Below are 22,878 nucleotides of genomic sequence, written 5' to 3' on the forward strand. Positions count from 1 at the left end.
ACACAAGCAATGCTGCTTTCCTCAAGATGTCATCTTGCTCCAGTCTTTCATAGGGTCAACCATTTGTTTTCATGCCATAGAGTATCAAATTAACTGCATGTTATGATACATTCTGAGTCTTGCTTTCCATCTAAATATGTCAAGCTGACATTTTTATTGCCTTAGTAACTGCTAAATGTTCAAGGACTTGAATTCCTTCATTAACAGTTTACCTAATTGGTGGCAGAGGGCGAAGTAAGCCATCAGCTTTCTGTGAATTCTTTAGAGCAGGAACGTCAAACTCATTTCCACCGGGGGCAACATCAGCCTCGCGGTTGCCTTCAAAGGGCAAATAAATTGATACTGTGCCACCGACATCCCTAAGCACTGGGCTAAAGGCCGTCACCAGCTCACTTCAGGCAGGCCAGCAGCTGAAACGGATTTGGTCACTGGCTCCAAGTGATTTAGCAATTCAGAAGGATTTTAAGAAGATTGTAATTTTAGGACTGTAGAGGTAGTTACATTTATACAGTCCTAAAATTACATTCGGCCCTTTGAAGGCAACCGCGAGGCTGACGTGGCCTCTGGTGAAAATGAGTTTGGCGTCCCTGCTTTGGAGAATAATCACAGAATCACAGAATGTCAGGGATTGGAAGGGACCTCAAAAGATCGTCTAGTCCAATCCCCCTGCCGGAGCAGGAACACCCACAAGAGGTTACACAGGTATGTGTCCAGGCAGGTTTTGAATGTCTCCAGAGAAGGAGACTCCACAACCCCCCTGGGCAGCCTGTTCCAGTGTCTGTCACCCTCACTGAGAAGAAGTTTCTTCTCAAATTTAAGTGGAACCTCTTGTGTTCCAATTTGAACCCATTATGCCTTGTCTTACCATTGGTTGTCACTGAGAAGAGTCTGACTTCATCCTGGTGACATTCACCCTTTGTATATTTATAAACATTAATGAGGTCACCTCTCAGTCTCCTCTTCTCCAAACTAAAGAGCCCCAGCTCCCTCAGCCTTTCCTCATAAGGGAGATGCTCCACTCCCTTAATCATCTTTGTTGCCCTAAAACTACTAATAATAACGGAACAGTTCATTATCTGATAAGAACATGAAAGCTTGCCTTGGTGCCCCCTCGAGCCTCTCTGCCCATTGCTTTCACACAGTTATCTCACAGATACTGGTAGGTTTATATACCTAACGCCCCGGGGGCTCTGACGCCATAGCAAGGCATAATGGGTTCAAACTGGAACATAAGAGGTTCCACTTAAATTTGAGAAGAAACTTCTTCTCAGTGAGGTTGCCAGAGCACTGGGGGGTTGTAGAGTCTCGTACTCTGGAGACATTCAAACCCGCCTCATCTGGGTGTTCCTGCTCTGGCAGGGGGATTGGACTGGGTGATGTTTCGAGGTTCCTTCCAATCTCTAACATTCTGTGATTCAGCAGCACCCCCATTTTTTGACAAAGGAGTCAAAGCCAGGCGGGAGTCCCGATGCACCGACTGCTGCGGAGCCGGACCCAGGCGTGCTGCCAGCCGGGGGGCGGCAGACCCATCCTCCCTGCATGACACCCGCATAACCCGATAGCTCCCTGCTCCCCACACCGCCGGCAGCCGTTAACGGCCACCGCGCCCCGCCCACGCACTGGCTCCGCCCCGCGCCCCGGAACCGCTTCCACCCGCTGTCCCGGAGGTGCCGGCAGGGGCGGAGTGGGGCTTGGGGGGGAGACCGGCGTTATGTTCCTGACAGCGGCGGCTTGTGAGTGGCGCCGGGGGCATCGCGGCGGTGGCGGGCACCTCTTCTGGCCGCGGGGCCTGCGCCTCCTGGACCGGCGGCCTGGTGCCGGGGCGCGGGGAGGACGCGGCCGCGTCCTCCCCGCGCCCCGGCACCAGGCCGCCGGTCCGTTGGCCCCTCAGGCCCGTCCCTCAGGTCACGGAACCGGCGGCCTGGTCTTCCCTGACCCCCGGGGACAGGGATGGGGTGGCGTCCGGGGGTGAAGGAGAGCAAGTCCCGCGGGAGAGGCCGTGTGAGGTGCCCGTCACAGGGTCTGGGTGAGCTTGGGGCGCGGGGAGGGAATGGTGCTGGAGGACGTTGACCAGAAGCTCACAGTGGCCTAAGCGAGACTTGCACTGACAGAATATAGATCAGCAAATGTAAATGTACATATTTTCGTATAATCTTTCTGGGGCTTTTGCAAAGGCAGGCAGTGGAAAACTTGTAAACTTTATATGCTGCATATAAAGGAAACAAGATAAAATTATAACTGTTTCTTCCTTTTTTTTTTTTTCTTCATGCTGCAAAAAACAGTGGCCAAGAGCAAATCTAAGTAAGTGATGTTTTCCTCACCAGTTTTTGATTTCTGATACCACACTATATCTTCAAATGACTTTACAAAACATTGTGCTTCTCTAGAAGTTTTTTAATATGCCTGGGCAATTGCAATCCTTGAGTCTAGCTGCATCCTCTTTGTCCTTCTATATGTGTGTCTTTTCACAGGTAAGTATAGACCGGTGTGAAAACCCCTCCAGGTTCTATAATTGCAGCAAGGGCAGGTTTTGTCCTATGGGCTGTTGTGTTGAGCTGAGCTCAAATATCCAAACCGCTCTGTGCCGGGAAAGCACGCCTTTGTGCTTTATGATTAAAGAGTGGCAACAAATTATCTGCGTAATCTTCCTCTTGTTTACCTTTCATACTTTTCAGCTGAAGAGGGCAAGCTGAGGTACATCATGGGGCTTTGTTGTTTGTGGGCTGGACTTTAGGCAGATGCCATGAGCCTTTCTTGTAGGCTGGGTGCAGAACACTTCCTGTTTTTAGCACGTTCTTATGTATATGTGTGAGAAGTGGATGGGGCACAGTCAGTGCTATGGGCATCTTGATTTGCTCTATAGTCCAGCTCTGGAGAGATGTTTGTGGGCTCTGGGAGAAAAGCAGTCGCAGTCCTTTGACCTGTAAAGAAAGCTGATGTGTTCTAAGGGTTGGAAAGGAATATAGACTTTCAGCATGCCAGTAGTGTTGCAGTATGGATGCAAGGAGACAAGATCGTGTAGAGAAAGTCACTTGCATCCAAAATGCTATTTGTAAGAAAATTAGCAAGACAAATCCAAGGGGTTAAATTGGTGCATTTGTATGGATATATTTCTGTCTTCTGTTTCTCAGAAGTGGCATTCTATGAGAGTGTATTAGATTTGTTATCGCACAACCTGGGGAACTATGGCCTTTGGTACATTTCCTGGGGGTTTTGTGTGAGTGTGTTTTTTTTCGTTTGTGTTTTTGGTTTGTTCTGTTATTGTGGGATAGTCCCTGGGTTTTTTGTTTGTTTGTTTTGTTTTTGATTTTTTTTAAGACTCAGTCCCCATCAGAGCCAGTACCAACCATTTGCTGGGTTTGAAGGGATTCTTCTGTTGCAGGATTTCTGCACAATTGTCAGGGCTTTAAATTAAGAAAGCACTTCCCAGGTAAGTGCCTGACAGGGAGGACAGCATTTTGACATCTCAGCCTTCTGCTGTTAAACAGTTTGTAGAAACAAACACAGCAAAGCAGGATGTTTCTCTGAGGTGAAAAAGTCGCTTTTAAAAATGATGTCACTAATGTTAGTGTAGTAATTTTTTTTTCCTCTTTCTTTTTTTCCTGATGTTCCTTTCTCTGTTCTTTTTATAGTCCCATGTATATTTCAGAAACATGTTATCTCCTTATATTATTTATCCTTCTGTGCTCCTCTTGGATTTTCTCCCTGTGTCCTGATAGCTTTCTGCTGTTCTTCTCTGCCGCTGCTCCTAGTTACATTTCTTCATTAGACAGCAAGTTTTTTGAACGAGGTGTATTGTTCAGAAAGGGCTTGGACTCAAATATGTGGTGCACAAGAATTGCAAGAAATGGTCATGCTGATACCACTGATTCCCCCAGAAAGGGGAAACTGCACAGAAGCTTTGAGGAAGTGGGTGAGGTACAGGGGAAGGAGTTTGTGTGGCTACTGGTGCTACATATCACACCTGCAGTTGTGTACAGTAGAGGATGATCATTTGGGATGGTCCCTAGACCATGCTTGGTCTGCAGGAATCCAGTGTTTTCCTGCTTGTTTTGAACTCAACAGTAAATCAGATTGCAAAGCTGAAAAGGGAGAGCTCAGGGAAGTACACTGGTCAGAGCTGCGCAAGTGAGGAAGAATGGATGTCTCTTCAAGGTTCATTTTGACAGACCATTTTGTATTAGAAGCAGGAAAATCCAGGAAAATTGAATGCCTACATGCAGAGATGTAACCTTCTCTTTATTGCCATGGAAGAGAAAGATGTAATTTACAGACTGGTTAAATGGTTTGACCTTTTGAAACTTGAGAAGATGCCCTGTCTCTGGGAAGTTGCACGGATCTCGGCATGCTGCCAGGCTGGGGGTGCAGGGTTGGCTGCCTCCCTCTCCTAGCTTTCCCTGCTCCCAGGGACATGGCAGCAGCTGCCCCACAAATCAAGAACCCTCCAGTGGGGAAGGGGGTTCCCATGGCTGGGTTAACGTCAAGCTCAGTATCTCCAGTAGGATGGGCAGTGCCAAGGGGCCCTGCTTCTCCTTTTGCACACCTCTTCTTCCATGCTATCTGCTCGGGTTCCTCTCTGCATGTGGAAGTGATAGTCTGTGATACTGTGTTATCTACAGCCCGAACATCTTTAACTGCCATCATCCTTCCTCTCTTGCCATTATCTTTTAAGCCATAGTGACTCAATTGTATGCTGATTTTTTTTTTTTCTTTCCTGTTTTTCTTCCTCCACCTTCACTCTTTTTTGAATGAACTACTGCTCTCTGGGCTTGTCTTCTGTTCAGGAGTTATTTATTTAAATTTGATGCTGCAGCTAATGGTTTACAGTGGGCTGTTTGTGTTACAAGTTTAGCATATAGCATTGACGCTCCCATCCAGATCATTCATGATGTTGAAATGAAGTAGCTGAGGTGATTGTGCCAAATGGTTTATGCCAAAAGCTTGTCCCTTTGTCCACAGCCTGGCAGACACATGGCAGCCGTTGGTGCCTGCCTGTGCCCTGACACAGAGACCTTCCTTGTGATTTTAGATACATTCTGGTGAGAATGAAAAGTGCGGCTGAGACAGGCTACTGTTTCAACGTGAGGAGACTCCGACTGCAGGAAAAACTGGTCCTGCTGAAATACGATCCCATTGGTAAGAGCTTGGGGAAGAAGTTGGCCTGCTTTCTATAAGCTTCTGTGACTGTGTGGGGCAAAAGATTTTAATGTAATAGGATTTTTCCCATCTGAGCAGAATATGTCATAACATGTTTCATACTCAGACGACTGTACAGTTGCTGTACACTTCATGGCATTCCATCAGGAAGTAAATGTTACCCTCATTTTACAGACTGTGGCAGTGAAACAAAGTAATCACTTGCCTGACACATCAGAGTCCTTGATGACAGCCATGCCACATGTCAGTGGCAAAGCAAAGTGACACAGGCGTTCTTTCATTCTGTTTCTTTGTGTGGTTTGCTAGACTGTGCTATCTCCAGCAAGCAGCCATCAAGTGTGCATCACTAGAAATGTTCTGTTAAGCTGCCATGGGTGCTCTAGACAATAAATTTTAACCACCACTTACAAAATGGATTTTTAAAGCAATAAACACAAGTTCTTTCTCCTCCTCAAATGAGACTGCTCTCCAGATAACAGTTTGTGGGTTCTTTTATGCTCCTCTAGATCTTGCAGATTTTCTCTGTTTAAGAATCTGATTTGTTGGGGGGTTGTAGCACTTGCCAAGCTGCCTTTTGCTCACCAAGCTTTTTGAAAGGTGACAAAGAGCTCAAGTTTCTGGGAGAAGCACCAGTCTGTAGTTAACATTAAAAAGCTGAATTTTGGGGAACTTAGAATTTAAACCAGACCATGCTAGAAATAGTAGGGGGAGTTAATGCAAAGAAGGTTGACTTAAATCTATAGAATAAAGAAATGTATTAAGCAGCTCTAAATAGATAACATAATGCATGGCCAGTGATGATGTGATTCACACTTTTTTTTTTCTTATAATTTTCTGTCTTTGTTAGATGATTAACCTTTTCGTTGTAACGGTATGGGACAGTGCTGACAGAGGTTGTGGCTCTCCTTCTGAAACACGGGCGGAAAGGGAATTGGAGATTACTAGGATGATTTTCTTGAATAAGAAGAGTTTAAATTACTGCATGAAAACATTGTACAAAGTGATGGTGCAGAAGCTTTGCAACTTGTAGGAAATGTGAAGGCAGGGGAGAGCTCAGGCTGAGTAAGTGCTTCTGTCACAGAACACGTAGTAGGTTGCTGAAGTACAAAATTGGAAGTCACGAGGAAAAAAGTTCTGATCTTTGTAGCCTGTAGTAGAACACAAGTGAGAAATTGATGTGAGAAAGTGCTGCATGTGTGAAGGGAAGTAAATTTGAGTCTAGATACCAACTCACATCAGGAATATGTTAGGAAGCATTTTCACTTGGCATGCTTTTTCACCTTATGTTTTGTACTTCTCAAAAACCTGGTACCTCAACTGTATGAAGCTTTTTAGTGAAGTAGTGGCAGTAGTGCCCAAGTTTCACTACCTCCTAACTGTAGCAACACAATGTGTTACTAAGTTGCAGTATTTCTTAAAGTGAAACTTTTATGTGGAAGAAGAGAGTTGGTTATTGTGTGATAGCTCTTGCGTAGCTTTCAAAGGAATTCATGTAACGAAGTTCAGTCAGAACAGTGGTGCTTTTCAAGTGGCATTGTAAAGCTTTGCTTTGATTTATTTATTATTAATTTTTAGTGATGTACTGACTATGCGTAACCTGTAGCTGTTCTGGACATGATAACATCTGCATCATGGAGGCAGGGTCAGTTTGTGCCTCACTGAGAGACCCACAGGACCCTTGTTTAACTTTTCAGTCAGTCTGTGAGACCGACTAGATCTGGCTCATCACCTGTAGTTGTTTGGGCGCTGGAGTTGAAGAGCAGTAGAAAGCAGTAAGAACCTACTTTTGTCTCCACATCAAGCAGCTGTGATTCAGAATAGTCAGGCAGAGCAGCTGTTGAATGTTTTCAGCCACTCAAATCCTGATACTTTTTTTTTTTCACAGAGGTGAAATGGACCTGAGGAGCTAAAAATTACACATAGTAAAGTGAAAGTACCACTAAATTTCAAGAGCTGATTAACAGCAGCGCTGTGCCAGTCAGTTGCTCCACACTCATTTAAGCAGTGAAGGCAGCCAGGAGAAAGGAACGTAGGCTCATTGAGTTGAATTTTAACACTTCAGGCTTCTTGACAGATTCTTTTCTTTTTCCCCTATAGCAAAACAACGTGTCCTCTTCACAGAGAAGAGAAAAATCCGCTCTATCTGAACAATGACTGGACTTGATTTATGCACGAGGAGAGGATGGTTTGAGGGGGAGAAAGAGGTGAATGCTGATTCAGAAATACAGCAACATGGGCTGAAAAGAGAGGAAATGAACTGGGATCACCATCTCCTGTGATTTGAAGGCCATTGTGAATAAAACAATGTAGAGAGAGAAAATTCTTCATGTCTGGACATAGATCATCACAGTAACATTTATTTATCTTTTGAGTTATTTTTACAGTACTCAATTAAAAAAAATTAAATAGCAAATCCCATTGTCTGTGTTTTCCATTGTGAAAGAGCCTGTAATCTTCAAAGGAACTATTGTTTTATAAGGCAATAAAAATTAACATTTTCCACAGCAGGAATTCAATGGCAGGATTGCAAGTTTTTCTAACCTACCAGCCACAGATTCAACAGTAGTGACTGCAGATTGGTGTCATTCCTTGGAGGGGTAGTGTTGCACCAGCTCCTGCCTAGGAAAGTGAGAAGCAGTGAGGACCCTGGTGAAATAAGATGAGCTTTTGGATAAGCTATGACCTTGGCTAAAAGGGCTGTATTATTCTCAGTCAGGTAAGTAGGATGAGTTTTCACGCCTGGATTTTCCTTAAGCATGAAGAAAGCAGATAGCCAAAGTCATTCTCTGATGGTTTTGGAAGTTTTTCTTTAATTATCTCACCTATGTTTAGAGTGATACGGCTCGAAACATTTTTCAAAATCTGCCTCAGTCGCACTCTTGTCCCGTTTCCAGCTGGAGGGACCTTTGTTAGTCTGGCAGAGCGCAGTGCCACATCCTGTGTCTGGGGCACAGGGGAACAGCTGGTACGGTGCTGCCCTTGGTGTCTGAGGACTGACGCTGCAATCTGAAAGCTAACGTGCACATTAGAAGTTCTGATAAAATCAAGTGAAAATACTATCAGGAGCCCAACACCCTCCAGATGTTTTGCTGGAGACTTCACATATTTCAGTATAGAGTGTTGTGTGGGGCCAGAGAGACCTGCTGAGCTGTGTTCGAATGACCCACGACCCCCACCCCATCTTATTAATGTAGAACAGGACCTAACAGGATTCCTCAAAGAAGCAGCAAAGAAACTTCCCTAGTGTTTCCAGTCAGCAGAGGAGAACCTCATTGCAGTCAGGAGAAAAATGCTGTCTGGGATAAGATAAAATCAGTACATGGAGTGAGACAATGTCAATTAGAAAAGGTCCTGAGGCAAGTCCTTCCTGTAAGGATATGAAGATTGTGTCCCTGATGCCTGGACGCTCACTGATGCAACGCAGTTCGACTTCCTGATCATTTCCTCCATGGGTAACTTGGGATAGTAAGCCAGGTAGAAGGCCAGTGCTCCCATAAAACTGTCTCCAGCTCCCTAAAATAAAAAAAAACAAACAAGATTAAGCGTACTTGCACAGGGAAACAATTCAGATGTGTTTACTGGAAAGACAAAAGTTGCAGCACTGACTGCAGGAGCCAGGAAGTTGTTCAGGGCTTGAGTTCAATTCACTTTTCTATGCCTAGGAAATTCTGCTGTGCCAAACTAATGCCATGGCACTATCTTTGTGCCCAGCTGTTGAATCAAGGTATACACTATAAAATGGCTTAAAGAAAAAGAAACACAAGTGTGCAACACGCTGTTATAAATACTGCTTTTGAAACTTCCTGTTGTTGGAGTGTCTGATTTTGATTTCTCAACCTGAATGTTTCATTAAAGATATTCTTTTCTTATTTAACTTCTTTTTTTCATAAAGGGCAGTGGTAGAAAGGACAGAGAAAAGGGGAAAAAAATAAGCCAGGTGGTTTGTGGTGTCTCTAAATTCCTAGTTGCAGAACGATACATTTTGATGCCTCCAGGTCTCAGCTGTTCATTAAAAAGGTCACATTAATGAAGGTGTATGCTGTGTCTGTCACATAAACGACACAGTAACTTGTTCTGCTCACTGTATTCCACAGGGTCCCTTTCTCCCTCCTCCCCTACAACTAACTTGGTTTCTAAGGACAGGCAGATAGCAACTCTTGTTAGTACTTTAGTTCTAAGGTCCTCTTTTTTAAAATCATAGTTTTGTACCAGTAAAAGCATTACACTGGACACACTGGTATTCTTACTTCATTCAAGAACAAACCAACATATGGTCTATCTCCCCTGAGGCCCTTTCCCTCTGTAGTTGTAATAAAAAGGCCCCAAGAGTCATGGGGCAGCAGCAAAGGGCCTGGAAAAAGTTAGTTAAGATAGCTGAGCAAAATTCCAAACTAGAAGTTAAGGCGAGGAAGCAATTTTCCAGTTGTGAGTTCTAGTGGGTCTCAGTGTTAAACTCCTACTTACCCAAAGGTCAGCTGCCTATAATATTATTCCAGAAAAAAAAAATACCATTTCCATGGAAATCTGTTGGTGGCGTTACAAGCAGCTGACAGGGCAGAGCAGAGCGGGAATGGCAAGGGAACCCTACAAGGGGTAGGCACAGGCCAGGGGGCCCACCCAGCCTTGTCTCTCCCTGGCCAGCCCTTCCACAGCAGCTGTTTGCTTTGGTGTTCCCAGCCAGGAAACTCCCTCCTTAACCCTGGCACAGCCTCAGTTTTGGGCGCTGCCTTCCATTGCCTTCCCAGCAGGCCATGACGGAGAGTGGCACCTGGTGAATTACGAGTTAATAAGCAGAGTCATACCCCAGCACGCAGCTGTAGCAGCACCTGTTTCAACAGTTCCCTGTTCCTGAACCTACTAGGGGCGGGTGAAGGTTTTTATCAATTTCTGTTGGGCCTTTGTCTCCCTTCTGGTTTCCACAGAGCTCCCACAATGGCAGGTGGAGCAGGAGCAGGTGACTGCTAGTTAAGCATTGCTGGTGTCTTTTGTCTGAGGCATAATGCAAAAATCCCCGGCCCATCTCGGACTTTATAATCTAATCGGTGCATGATTAATTATTAAGCAATTTTAGTGCTGCTGTTACAGCCAGAAGTAGAATTTCAGCAAGCAGATCTGTCATGCTGTAGCTCTAGCAGGAAGAACTCGTCATTTTTACATCAAATATTTCTCATACAGTGATCACTGGGTAATGGAAGTGGCCAAATATTATTTTAATGACAAATACTCAGAATATCTGGTGTCAAATAGCATAAACTATTACTTGGCAGCAGCATGGAGCAGAATACTATGTTTTTAATAATTTTTTTAAATGGAGGTAACTAAATACTGCCCCAAATAATTACTGCAGTGTCTGCTATTGGAGAAAAAAAAAGACTAACTGAACATCACCCAGGTCTTAGTTTGGATGATGGCGAGATGGAACCCAAGTTCTCCCTGCAACGTTACTGTGCTTATCCACTCGTGGGTGATGCTCTGGGGTTGTGAGACAGCTGTAGGTCTCCCTTTTGGTGAGGTTGAGCAATGTTTCATGGCTGCAAAGGTGGAAAAAGGGATGGCCAGCAGGCTTCCGTGAAGAATGGAAAAGCACTTCCTAGTATTTTTTTTCAAGATAAAATACTATGGGATGATTGGAGAATGTACAGAAGGATTTGATGCCAGTAAACTTTCGCTGAAATCATTACTTCCCATACACAGACCAAAGCAGTCAGGATCTCTAAAGCTCAGCTACTAGAAAGCCCAAGGGTATCATAAATACAGTTGTTGGTAAGTAAATGTTTTGCGTGGGGGGTGTTTTCAACAGAGGGGCTGCCACACTGCAGACGGCAGCGCACATCAGACTGGTTCTGTAGGTACCCGGCTCAACCTCGCTGCTGCTGCTCCGCGCGGGCAGGACTGGTCAGACGTGACCTAAAGAGCAACAGCAGAACTGATTCAGCTGCAAGGTTAACTGCAATAAGAACTATTTTTGGCTTACAGAAACAGACCTTCCCTCTTTGGTATTGTGGATTAAACTACATGGGGTCTGGTAGATTCAGAAAATGTCAGCACAGAGCAGAAGAAGGAACAGACTCAGAGCAAAATCAAGATTACCCAAACTCTGGATTGGCAAATACTAGCTTTACATGTAGCTGTTTCAAAACCTGCTACAAGAAAAAAAAAAAAACACAACAAAAACTACTTTACAAAAATAATTAATTATTAAAATGACCAGTAAGATGCATTTATTCTGCCAACCCACAAATTATAAACAGAGAATATATAATATTTTACATTCCTCAGCATTTGTCTTTCAGGAATCCTAATACAAGGCAGACTTTGAGACAATTCTCATATTTTTGAGTGCCTGGAGACAATTGATTCCATTAATTATAAAAATATAACTTGTTTAACCTTTCTCTAAAGCAGATGATGTTGGTTTGTATGAAATAAAATAAAGAACTGGATCAAAAAAATTGTCTGATAAGGCATGGCTTGTTCTAAAATGCAAATGTTACGGTTTTGACTAAGTTTCATGGTTTTGAAGCAGTTTTGAAAACCTATTTATATTCTGTGCCACTAGTCTGGAAGGTCCTTGTTTTCCTGTGTGTCTGGAAAAGGGCATTTTTGTTTGTTGCAGTCCAGCACAGATTGAGATTCTATGCCTCTAGCGAAGAGAAAACCCACAAAAACACTTCTATTTATACCTTAGCTTTTGTTAGTCCCGATTTGTCAGAAGCTGGTTCACAACTTTAGTATAACTATTTTTACATGATGCTGCCCTGAGAGGCTTTTTAAGGAAAGTGCTTTGTAAGTGGAAACTATATTGTTCAACAGTCTTTCCAGCAAGTGTAGCACTTTTCAATCAATCACGCGTAGAATAATAGGATGCATTTCACTTATACAATAAGATGACTTGTTCACCAAAAAAAATTTGGAGGCCAAAAGGGCAGAAGTTATGAGTTCACAGTGTTGCAGCAGTTGCCCTGCGTTGTTCCAGGGCAACCTCTTGCTCGGCCTTCGCCCTCCCAGCCTGTCTTTTGGGCAAGAGTAATGGTAACCATGTCAGAACCGGGGGAACTCTGGCTTCTGAAGCCTGACGTTGTCATTGAACCTCAAAAAACCTTCCTCGGGTGATTTTTCAAGAAGCCACAGTCTATGTGTGCTCTGTGTTTTACATGGGTTCATTCCATTACATACATTGTAAGAGCTACTGGAGTCTTAAAAGAAATTATGTGTTGTACAGCAGCACGAGAGAAACAGTCGGCATGCCTGTAATGATAAATTCTTTGTTCAGTGAATAAATCAAAACATCAATCCAAAAGCTGTCATAAACTGCATTATAATGTAGAATCAATGATATTGCTTGCAGTGATGCTTCATAGTCTCCTAGGATCATTCACAGCAGCATACAAATGTAGGTAGCCTGAGGATTACACTGATTTAGTGCAGCCTAAACGCGTGGCAGTGCAGAGCTGCCCAACTCTGTCGAAGGAATTGGGCCTTGGAGAATTCCTGTCGTATTTATAGCCCTCCAGAACTGTGTGATACTGGCTTCTGCGAAGGATGTTATCGCTCCGTGTCACATCTGCTCAGTGTTCCTCGCTGTGCCCCTGCCTGCTCCGCACCCAAACTACACATCAGCCCTACCTAACACAAAAATATCTGTCAGTGAAGACGCTCACTATCCATTCCCCATAAGTGGGGAAAGCCTGTGTTTCCTTGCAAGAATCCCTGGGCTGTGCTTTGATGAAAGGTTACTAGTGGAACTGGAGAAACATTTCCAGCCTTCGGGATATATTCAGATACTTTTGTGCCAAAAGGGTCTACGTCTCAGCTAAGAGATAATTTCAGCTGAAATGCTCAGGGAGTAAAATATCCCTTGGTAACAGTGGTTGAATCAGTTACACAGCTTTTTTTTTTTGTCTTTATTTTTATGAATTCCTTCTCTCTGAAAGAGCCCATGTTTATCCTCTATGTGATGGAGAATGGTTTATTTCTGGAAATGTTACTGGCTGCATTTTTAAATTTTGCATTTATTTGCCTGTGCAATACTTTTTTTTTTTTTAATTTTTGTGATGTTTAATATTCCCCCCTCAGCCTCCCATTTTTCCTTATGTTTCACTGCAGAGATATTTTCGCAGTTTCAATTAATACAGTCCTTAAAACTATCTCCACTATCTTGAAACTCTCCTGAAATTAAACTAGTCTGAGCCTCTTCAAACTATTTCTTAAGCTCAAAGCCTAACAAGGGTGACTACTCCCGCGGTATCTGGGGTTGCTGATTCTGTGTGGAAGAATTGCCAGCATTGATTACTAAGAGATTTTTCCACTACTACAGTTATTCCTATGTCTATGCATGGAGAACAATACGATAAAAGTCCTTAACACCGAACTACCAAATTTTGCAATAAAAAACAAATGAACTTGAAACAAATAATAGGGCTTGCCTTTTCAAGTCTAAGTTAGGCTTCTGGTGCCAACTAGAGAGCACTACAAAGCTACCTGGGCTGATGTCTTGGTTTTGTCAAAAAACAGGTTCTCTTTTAGTGAATTTGCCTGTCAGCTGAAGACTTCTTATTAGCTGCATTTTCCTGAAAAGCTACATACATGTGTGGTAGATACAGCAATGGAATGTGAGGTTACTGATAAGGATGGATATACATCCCGTGAGAGGGGCAATGAGAAACAGGTGACCAAAACCTGACCAACTAAGTATTCCATCCCATTCATGTGATACTTCGTATAAAAGTGGGAGATCACAAGAATCTCATCCCTTTTCCTTATGGCCAACCTTAGGAGGAGAGGACCTTGTGAGTCGTCCCTGCGAACTGAGGCCTAGTGACAGACTGAATCCAGTTCCAGTTGGCTGCAGAGTCCAGTCCAGGACTTTGGGTGCTGGCCCTACATCTACCAGAGCAGTTGCTGGGACTTTCAAGATTGGTTTTGTATATTTTGTATTATTTTCTCTATTTTTATTAGTAGCATTAGTAAAACATTTTTAATTTTTCCAACTCTCTTCTCTGTCCTCCTTTCCCTCCCAATCACCTGCCCTTAGTGGGAAGGGGGGAGAGGGAAGTGCTACAGGGGGAGAGGAGGGGAAGAGTGGGTTATCAATACATTTGCCACTGTTTATTGTCACCCCGCAATCAAACCTCAACAGCTGAGGATAAAGGAGACATACTAGGAGAAGCACACTGTGTCTGGATCCACAAGCACATTACTGTGCTTAATCTGTACTCTGGTAACCGAGTGTTTCTGCAGTCTTGTCACAAAGACTCGCTAGAACATGTTACCCTAAGCCAAAGGAAAATACATAGAGAGAATCCATGGTAGCAGTGCTCGTCTCTTCTTCTTCCCCGCTGCAGCGGGAGCTGTTATCTGCTGCCCCACCACACGCTGCCTCCTCCCAGCCACGTGCAGAGTGGCTGCGCTCAGCCACTCTTCCACAACGGCGGGAGGTGTAAGCTAACACATTCTAATTTGCATTCCCTGTAGGTTGACACTGCACTCTTAATTCTAGTGATTCAGACTGCAGTTTCATAATAGGCTTAAGCCAACCCATGGTTATGTTCTTGCTGAAAGGCTCAGTCCCCACTCATGTTTTTATCCTTGTCTCATGTTCCCACGCCCTCCCCTACATCAGATCTAGCTCTCGAGGCAGATCAGTTAGTTCTCAGATCCATCTGAAGACTAAACCAGCCAATGCTGACCAAGAAACATGAGTTTCCACCCAGATCAGCAAGCTGCTGTGTTACCACATGACAGCTAGTCCAATGCAAAGGAGAAAGAGGTTAGAAAACACTCCTTCTAGCAGCAGCATGATCTTGGGTCTGCGTATGCCAACTGTGAAACCTCACCCTGGGTCAACACCAGGCAATTCATTAACTCAGTTGTGTGTCCAAGTCCTAATACTCTGGCTCCTTGATCACACAGGGAAAGCCGTTTTTTCCACTCCTCCTCCTCTACCTTGTGGGTTCAGACCGGAGGAATGAGGGAATGATCACACTTCCTTTCTGTATCTTTTCCAGCCTCTGTTCTGGGAAGCCGTGGGAAGGAGCAATCCCTGACTTTCTTGCATTTAAGTTGCATCATACTTGCACAGCCATGCATGGAGAAAATTTCTTGCTCTGAACAAGGGCAGCATGTCATCTGGTGCTTCATGTGCCTTGAGAACTCAGAGGTAACTGAACTACAGCCACTGTAGACTATCGGTTGGGAGACATCAAAACCAAAGCACACCACACAATGCTTCGCATCAGCCATCAGGAATTTTTACCCACTTCCTGACAGATTTCCTGATGGTTCATTAACAGTGATTAATCAGCCTGACCGTTAACCCCCTGCATTCCTGAGAGATTAATCTTGATACAAGGCCTCCCGCGTGCATTTTCTTTCCTTTCTGAAACATCCTACTACATTGTTATTCACTGTTTCTAAAATGATCAGTGACAAGCATTACAGATGCACGAATTCCCCCGAAAAGTTATCTGGTTTGCGGTGAATGTTGGAAATAAAACATACAACATTCACAACTCTGTGATTTTTAATTTGTATGTCATCTAAAAAGCACAGCTGAAAGTATCTAGAGAGTTGGCAGTATCACACAGTCCCACTTTACATTTCAAAGCCCGTCTACAGCATCTGTTTTGAAGCAAGGTAATAGTGCTCTTATTTCACATCATGGGAAATGAACCCAACTTAAGATCAAGGATGCTAAGAAGACCCACTTTGAGACATCTTGGGGCTGAATCCAGAGCTCCTGATCTTGCATGGATTTTAAAATGTTCTTCAAAAATGAGGCACAGCTTGGGAACCCCAAAACTGAGGTATTCAAAATTATTGGAGCAGTGGACCTCCACGAGATGCCCACAGCTCTGCTAGACTCTTGGCCAGGATCAGAACAGAGGAGCTCCTGTCTCGCTGTTCACAAGAAAAAGACTGCAGGGTGTCTGTGAGGTGGTGGCTTTCTCTTAGTGCACACTGATGAAATCTGGGAGGGAACATGGGAGAGCTGCGCTCTGCCAGGTAATAATATCCCAGTATGCCACTCAGCACCAGGGAAGAAAGTTACTCTGTGTTGTAGACTAACCACAGAAAACCAACAAAGTGCTCACCCACAGGGAGTACTCTGTTTCCTGAATCATCGAAGCAATTCAGTGTGATGATGCTCATATAAACTCCTTTCAACTCCAGATAGCATTAATGAGAGGTGACGAATTTATTTATTTCTTACACAATGGAGGAAGAGCACTGAACCGGGAACTCCACACACTGTTCTGAAAACAACAGATCCATGTTGCTGAACCTGTGAGATCCCCATCAACCAAACAATTCACCACTACTCTGATTGCTATGCTACCAGAGTGACAGATATTTTGACAAGGAATATTTCCATTTAGGATACACCTCCATGCATATTTTCCATTTAAGCTTCAGTCAGCTTTTGCCTTGGTACCTGCTTCTTCCCTGGTTTCACACTTGAGCTATGACCCGTGACCTCCTTCCATTTCATCTGGAAGCTCATACCTCACAGAGAAACTCAAAACCAGCTGAGGAAACCCTCCACACTTGTTTGTTTTGTTTTTTCTGGAGTGCATATAGAAAATTTACAACATACAGAACACAGTAGTGGAAAATTCTCATTATATTTCAGCTCAACACAAAACTCTCCAGTGGCACTCTTGCAAATAAAAGCGTGTATATCAAGATGTGTCACAACAGGGAACCATGTGGACATTGCTGCTAACAGAAATAAGACGGACTTTCAGTTGAACATGCTACAGGAGCTGTAGCTACCTTTCCCAAAGTTTGAACTTGCACAAAATCAGAGTCGTGCTTGAAGCTCAGCCCTAAATATAGCAGCTCCTCAGTAGGTTGATTTGTACTTCTCAGACTGGTTTATCAAGCCTCAGCAACATCCAGCTACTCTCCTACCCTATCAAAAGCTTCACTTATCTCACTTCCTTGAGAAGTACTTCACTCCCTTCATTATTCACGTCATACACCAACTCGCAATTTCTTACTAACAAAGCTCATCCTTATGTGTTAATTCACAAATTCCATTTAATGAACAAATTAAACTGGAGACGAAGTCCTGCCCAGAATACATCAGGTTATCCTGATAGTGCACTGCAAATACTGACAGTGGGATTCCCTTCCAAACAACGAGCTCCCCAACCAGGACAGAACTGGCCAAATTGTCATCGACTGTGTCACCCAGTATCATGTCAGGGGCTGACATGGCTTCAAGATTAGAAGGGGAAGATTAGAAGGGGAGTGGCTAGTAGATCGAGAGAGGTTCTCCTTCCCCTCTACTCCGCCCTGGTGAGACCACATCTGGAATATTGTGTCCAGTTCTGGGCCCCTCAGTTCAAGAAGGACAGGGAACTGCTGGAGAGGGTCCAGCGTAGGGCAACCAAGATGATTAAGGGAGTGGAGCACCTCCCTTATGAAGAAAGGCTGAGGGAGCTGGGGCTCTTTAGTTTGGAGAAGAGGAGACTAAGGGGGGACCTCATTAATGTTTATAAATATATAAAGGGTGAGTGCCATGAGGATGGAGCCAGGCTCTTCTCGGTGGCAAACAATGATAGGACAAGGGGTAATGGGATCAAGCTGGAACACAAGAGGTTCCGCTTAAATTTGAGAAAAAACTTCTTCTCAGTGAGGGTGACAGACCCTGGAACAGGCTGCCCAGGGAGGTTGTGGAGTCTCCTTCTCTGGAGACATTCAAAACCCGCCTGGACATGTTCCTGTGTGACCTCACCTAGGCGTTCCTGCTCCAGCAGGGGGATTGGACTAGATGATCTTTTGAGGTCCCTTCCAATCCCAAACATACTGTGATACTGTGATACTGTGAAGATCCCATAATCCAACAGCCAAGCCAGGAGGGGGAAATCTCCTTGCTGGGCAATTTCACTAGCCACGTGTGTTTTTTTTTCCCTCAGACTGAAAATGCCAAAAGACTCTTAGTGATCCCATCTAATCTGACGAGATGCACTCAGAATGACACAACTGCCATCTCGCCTGGAATTGATCAAAAAAACATTCTTTTTTTGCACGAAAGCTCCATATGCTCGAGTGCCTCTTTCAAAACCACAGTATCTAGCCTTTGTTGGCTGGCCACTGCTCCCGCCTACCTCTGAACTACACATCCTGGAGGGGAAAAAAAAAACACCAAACTTGAGGTGTTTTTTTGGTCTGAACTCACTCTAGCCTTGTCCTCTTGCCAGCTCCCTGCATTCTTTTTTTCTACTGAGTTTGTCTCATCTTTTTGATGAGTATTTGAGTTGTAGCTCTCCTCTCTGAGTTCAGCAAGATTTGACCTACAAGCCAGAACTGTGGATCTGCTCTAGAACCCACCCATTCTGTTGTCCTTCACCTGTGGGACAGGCGAGCAGAAAACAAGGCTCCTGCTCCCCACTCATGGTTTTCAGCAGCAGGTGAGCCTCAAGGCACTGCTGCTGACAGAAAGGGATTCTCTGTGGTATTTCCCATAAAATGCATCTTTCCAACAGACATACTGCCTGCTTAATGATTTCAGTAAGAAAATCACAGACACCAATAATGCGTCACAAGATTCCAGGGACTCTCCTCACCTTTTCTCTGTATTTTGCTATTTGTGCTTTGAAATGAATAAAACCAATGCTCCTTAGCCATTTGGGCAGCTGACAAACATTGCTGCCAGAATTTGGGAATCTGCTTTTCTACAGCTAAGTTGTTCTAGAGTAGCTAGTTTTATATCTGGATGTCTATCCCTACACACACACACACACACACAGAAAAACCCCTGAGAAAAGTGACAAAATCATCACACTCAACTGCAAACTGGCCATTAAAGGCATTCCTATAGGTTACTGCCAACAATCACCAAGACTTACTGTGTTAGCTTCCTTCCATTTGCCTAGCTGAAGCTATTAAAATACATCCTGACCATGGTACGGGCTGTGAAAGATCAACTCCTTTATTCTTGATAAGAAATAAAACTTCTGGCATTTTCTGTGGTTAGAATTTGCAAAAGCAAGGAGCCTGATTTCCCCACTATTCTCATTTCTCTGTTCTTGTTCTTTTGAAAACCTACTTATGCAATATCACTGATCCAACACAAACCTTTCTGGTTTCTGTAGTGACCAAAATTACTTGGCAATGAAAACTCTGTTGGGGAAAATCAGGTCTTAGTTCAACATCAACATTACTGCAACTGGCATTTCTGGGTAAGTAAGTGGGCAGGGGGCTCAGAAGGCAGGTTTGCCTTCTCTCTCATCTCATCATAGCCAGAACAGACGAAAATACACTTAGAAGAACAGGTCACGTTCCACAATAGCCAGAATGATACCTGGTTCTGCAAAGAGGAGCTTTAAAGAAGAAAAGGAGGCATATGACATTTGTAAGCTAACCATAAATGCAAGAAGTAAAAAATGATGAGGAGTTTGGCCAAGAATATGCTGCACTATTACACAGCAGATCACATTTTCAACTTCCTACGGCTCAGGCCAGAAAAAGATACTTGGGAAGGTGACGCTCTGGATGTGCCAGAAGCGCCAGCTTCCAGTAGCTAATTTTAACTGCAGGAATTTAATTAAAAAGGATGGCTGCACACAGTTGGTCTTCCTTCCTTCCTTCCTTGTGCAACTCAGATATCCCAGAGTGCTACACACCATTACAGCTGACACTGTCTTGTGTGCATGTGTTGGTGGCCCCATATCTGCTCCAAACAGTGGGTGAGCTCCATACCTGGACTGAACATCCCCTTGGAGAAGACCTTGTGCGGGCTTCAACATAAAGACAAGGGGAAGAGAACAAATCAAGCACAAGGATGTGGCATGTTCTACTGCAATGACTTTGACTTGCGTTGCAAGCCACAGTTAGCCCAAGAGAAGCAATAAGCGGGTCATTTCCTACTCTGCTCTCAACCTGTATGAATTATACAATTGTTTTATACCATTGTTTCGTTTATTAAAGCATCCCAAAAGTGAGATAGCACAAAGATAGCTTCAAGATATTTCTGAACTCTGCTTCCCTAGACCTCATCAGAATGTAATCTTGGGTCCAGATGTTGGATTCTGTATCCTTCACATGTTCTGGCGTCCAAACAAAACATTTCAGTTGGTGCATAAATGCTGCCAGCATCCCTACTTTTTTCTGTCCAGACAAATCAAGTGGATTAACTTCCAAACTGGCATATTTCTCAGTATTACAGTAGTGGAACCAAAGCACCTGTTTTTGTAGCACATTTCCACAAACCCCTTACAGCTTCTTCAAGAAGCATCCAATGCAAAGCAATGCAGCACTGCTATGTACTTCCTTGTTTATGTGGACATCTACAATGATGTCCTGTGCTAAAAATGAGATGGCTGACATCCTGACAAAATTTCTCATCCAGTCCTAATTCTCTTTGAAGAGAAGCATAGAGAAGAAGCTATGGTTTTTATCAAGGGAAGCAGATTCCCTTGCCACTGACAAGACAGTCCCTGTGTGCTTTTGCTCTTCATCTACAAAACAGCAGTAAGGAAAGTACTTCACCTTGTGCTGTGAGTACAGGAGTAAATAATGTAAGGTGCTTAGCAACTTTATGTATATGTGTACATGTATACAGAATAAAGCTGTAGGATGCAATGGGACAAAATGTCATGACCTGATATTGATGGTGCGTAGCAAAACCAAGCAATTCTCAGTATCACTAAAGTAACTGAAACAGAAATTCAGTTTTACTAGGAGGTTTTTGTTGCCTAGCACTCTGCAACCTCAGAAGGGGCTTAGGAAAGTAAATACTGGGTTTAATCTTCTTTTTAATCCTACATCTTCATTAAGTACCTCCTTGTAATTTAATGCAATTTGTGGCAAATGCTAATAATGCTTTGGGCCCACTTCTCCCTGCCAGCTGTATCTCTGTTAAATTATGCATTTCCATCTGGAAAGAAACTGCACAGGACTGTAGGCTCTCTTCCACTTCGAGTCAGGAATGGAGAGGGATTTAATTAGATGCTCCACAGTTGAGGAAAGGACTAGAGCAAAGCCTGGGTGGTCTGTGGAATCTTCCACTGGAAAACAAGGCTGCAAATTGTTCTGCACAAGCCTGCTTCTGTTTGCTCATTTTGTTTACATTGTTTGTTCGTACAGATTAAAATAGAGAGTTACTGGGCAGATAAACAGTGTTTCCTTCCATGACAATGTCGTCTAGAAGTTAAGAGAGTAGCATGGGACAATATATGCCTATGCTTCATTTTTGGCTACATCACCCCAACTCCCTGTGTAACCTGGAGCAGAACATTTTTATCCAGTGCTTCAGAGCACCTAAATGGTAACATTTTTGTTCCGTTGTTCCTATCTGTATAATGGGGATAATACATCTTTCTGCTCTCAAAGAGTGAAGAAGGCACATCCAGTTTGCAGCAGCTTTTCTCAGTTGGCTGTCAATGCAGAGGGACGCAACTCTTGCAGTTCCTCTCCTCGCTGGATACCTGTGTGCCCTCCGGCCACTCACCAGCCTCCAAAAACTGAAGGGTCTTCAGAAGGTCTGAATCAGAAGCAGCAACTTGTGATGAGCCCAGCAATTCCCATCTACACTTAACTGTGAGTCAACTCAAATGCAGTGATTTCAGTCATGTGCCCTTTCACAGTTCAGCTGAACTTCACAAAATAATAGATGCAGCTTTAAATAGATTTACAGTGCAGATTGCTGATTGGAGTGTTGGGCAGATTAACTTATTCCTCATTGTTTTTCTGTTCCAAAATTCAATGGATTCCATATTTGTAAAAGAGGGAATGCAGAAGCCTAAGTCAGAAAGTGGGCTATGACTGGAACTAAACTTATTTATTAACCTATTTTGGTTGCGTGTCAAAGAAAGGAAGCTATTATGCTGTCGGTTTGTGGGATGTTAATGGGAGCTCTGGGCATAATTCTTCTGTGTTGGTGTGTGAATAAACCCTGCTGATAGATAAGCTGTTTGTCCGATAGTAACTTTTTCTCTTTCCTTGAAAAAGAGAAGATGAGAGAAAAAAAGAAAATAGAGAGAAATAGATAAAATATGTATAGAGAAAGATAAATCTATATAGAGAGAAATATAGAGAAAGAAAATAGAAAATAGAGAAAGAAAACAAAAAAAAAAGAAAATGAAAAAAGGAAAAGGAAAGAGGAAAAAGGAAAAAGAAAAGAAAGAGAAAACAGAAATAAGAAGAGGGAAAAAGAAAAGGAAAAGGAAGAAAAAGAAAAAGAAAAAGAAAAAGAAAAAGAAAAAGAAAAAGAAAAAGAAAAAGAAAAAGAAAAAGAAAAAGAAAAAGAAAAAGAAAAAGAAAAAGGAAAAGAAAAAGAAAAAGAAAAAGAAAAAGAAAAAGAGAAAGAAAAAGAAAAAAAGAAAAAGAGAAGACCTTGCCCTCTGTGGTCACTTTAGTCCTTCTTGCTGCATCCTGGGGTAGGAAAAGGTTAAACACTCAACAACATTTTTCTCTTCTTAGCAAGTTAGAGAACTGTACATCAGACACATTGTCTGCCAAATGCTTCATTTACTACCAGCTGCATTTTTACTTTGTTGAGAGATAGCTGAAATAAAATCACTGTTCTTTGTGCAAACGGCATGCTAAATAATGTACGGCTACAAGATTATTAAATAGCAAAGGCATTTGATAATATTAGAGTCAACCACAAGTCCCACTTCTGCTGATGCACAGAATTTTGAGTAATTAGTCATTGCACAGAGTGTTGTATTTATATCCCCTTGAGCCTCAGACGTTAGGCCACAAAGTCAG

The 22,878-nt window shown here is 43.3% G+C and overlaps 2 protein-coding genes across 8 annotated transcripts in view; one reads left to right on the forward strand and one right to left on the reverse strand.

Moving 5' to 3' along the window:
- Positions 1–1,594: 1,594 nt before the first annotated feature.
- MRPL33 (mitochondrial ribosomal protein L33) lies at positions 1,595–7,570 on the forward strand. Of its 2 annotated transcripts, none has more exons than XM_065058178.1 (4): positions 1,595–1,733; positions 2,283–2,301; positions 5,030–5,136; positions 7,255–7,570. In XM_065058178.1, exons 1-4 carry the CDS (start codon positions 1,712–1,714, stop codon positions 7,302–7,304), a joined length of 198 nt encoding a protein of 65 aa, XP_064914250.1. In that variant the 5' UTR covers positions 1,595–1,711; the 3' UTR covers positions 7,305–7,570. The 2 variants fall into 2 exon arrangements, with proteins under 2 accessions (XP_064914250.1, XP_064914249.1); XM_065058177.1 differs by lacking the exon at positions 1,595–1,733 and adding an exon at positions 1,887–2,026.
- The window catches only part of RBKS (ribokinase), a 74,069-nt gene continuing 58,685 nt past the window's right edge, over positions 7,495–22,878 (reverse strand). For all 6 annotated transcript variants that reach the window (XM_021289484.2, XM_065058175.1, XM_005503827.3 and 3 more), the window contains one exon: positions 7,495–8,670. In XM_021289484.2, coding sequence (XP_021145159.1) covers positions 8,497–8,670 — 174 coding nt within the window. In that variant the 3' untranslated portion in view covers positions 7,495–8,496. The remainder of the gene's footprint in view (positions 8,671–22,878) is intronic.

Source organism: Columba livia, chromosome 3 (assembly GCF_036013475.1).
Source record: "Columba livia isolate bColLiv1 breed racing homer chromosome 3, bColLiv1.pat.W.v2, whole genome shotgun sequence".
NCBI classification, from domain to species: Eukaryota; Metazoa; Chordata; class Aves; order Columbiformes; family Columbidae; genus Columba; species Columba livia.

Bases quoted from the DNA above. Each gene is read 5' to 3' on its own strand.
- MRPL33 (XM_065058177.1), top strand. From the start codon at position 1,951: ATGGGGTGGCGTCCGGGGGTGAAGGAGAGCAAGTCCCGCGGGAGAGGC. The intron at 5,137-7,254 runs GTAAGAGCTTGG...TTTCCCCTATAG, and splicing joins GCTGAAATACGATCCCATTG to CAAAACAACGTGTCCTCTTC.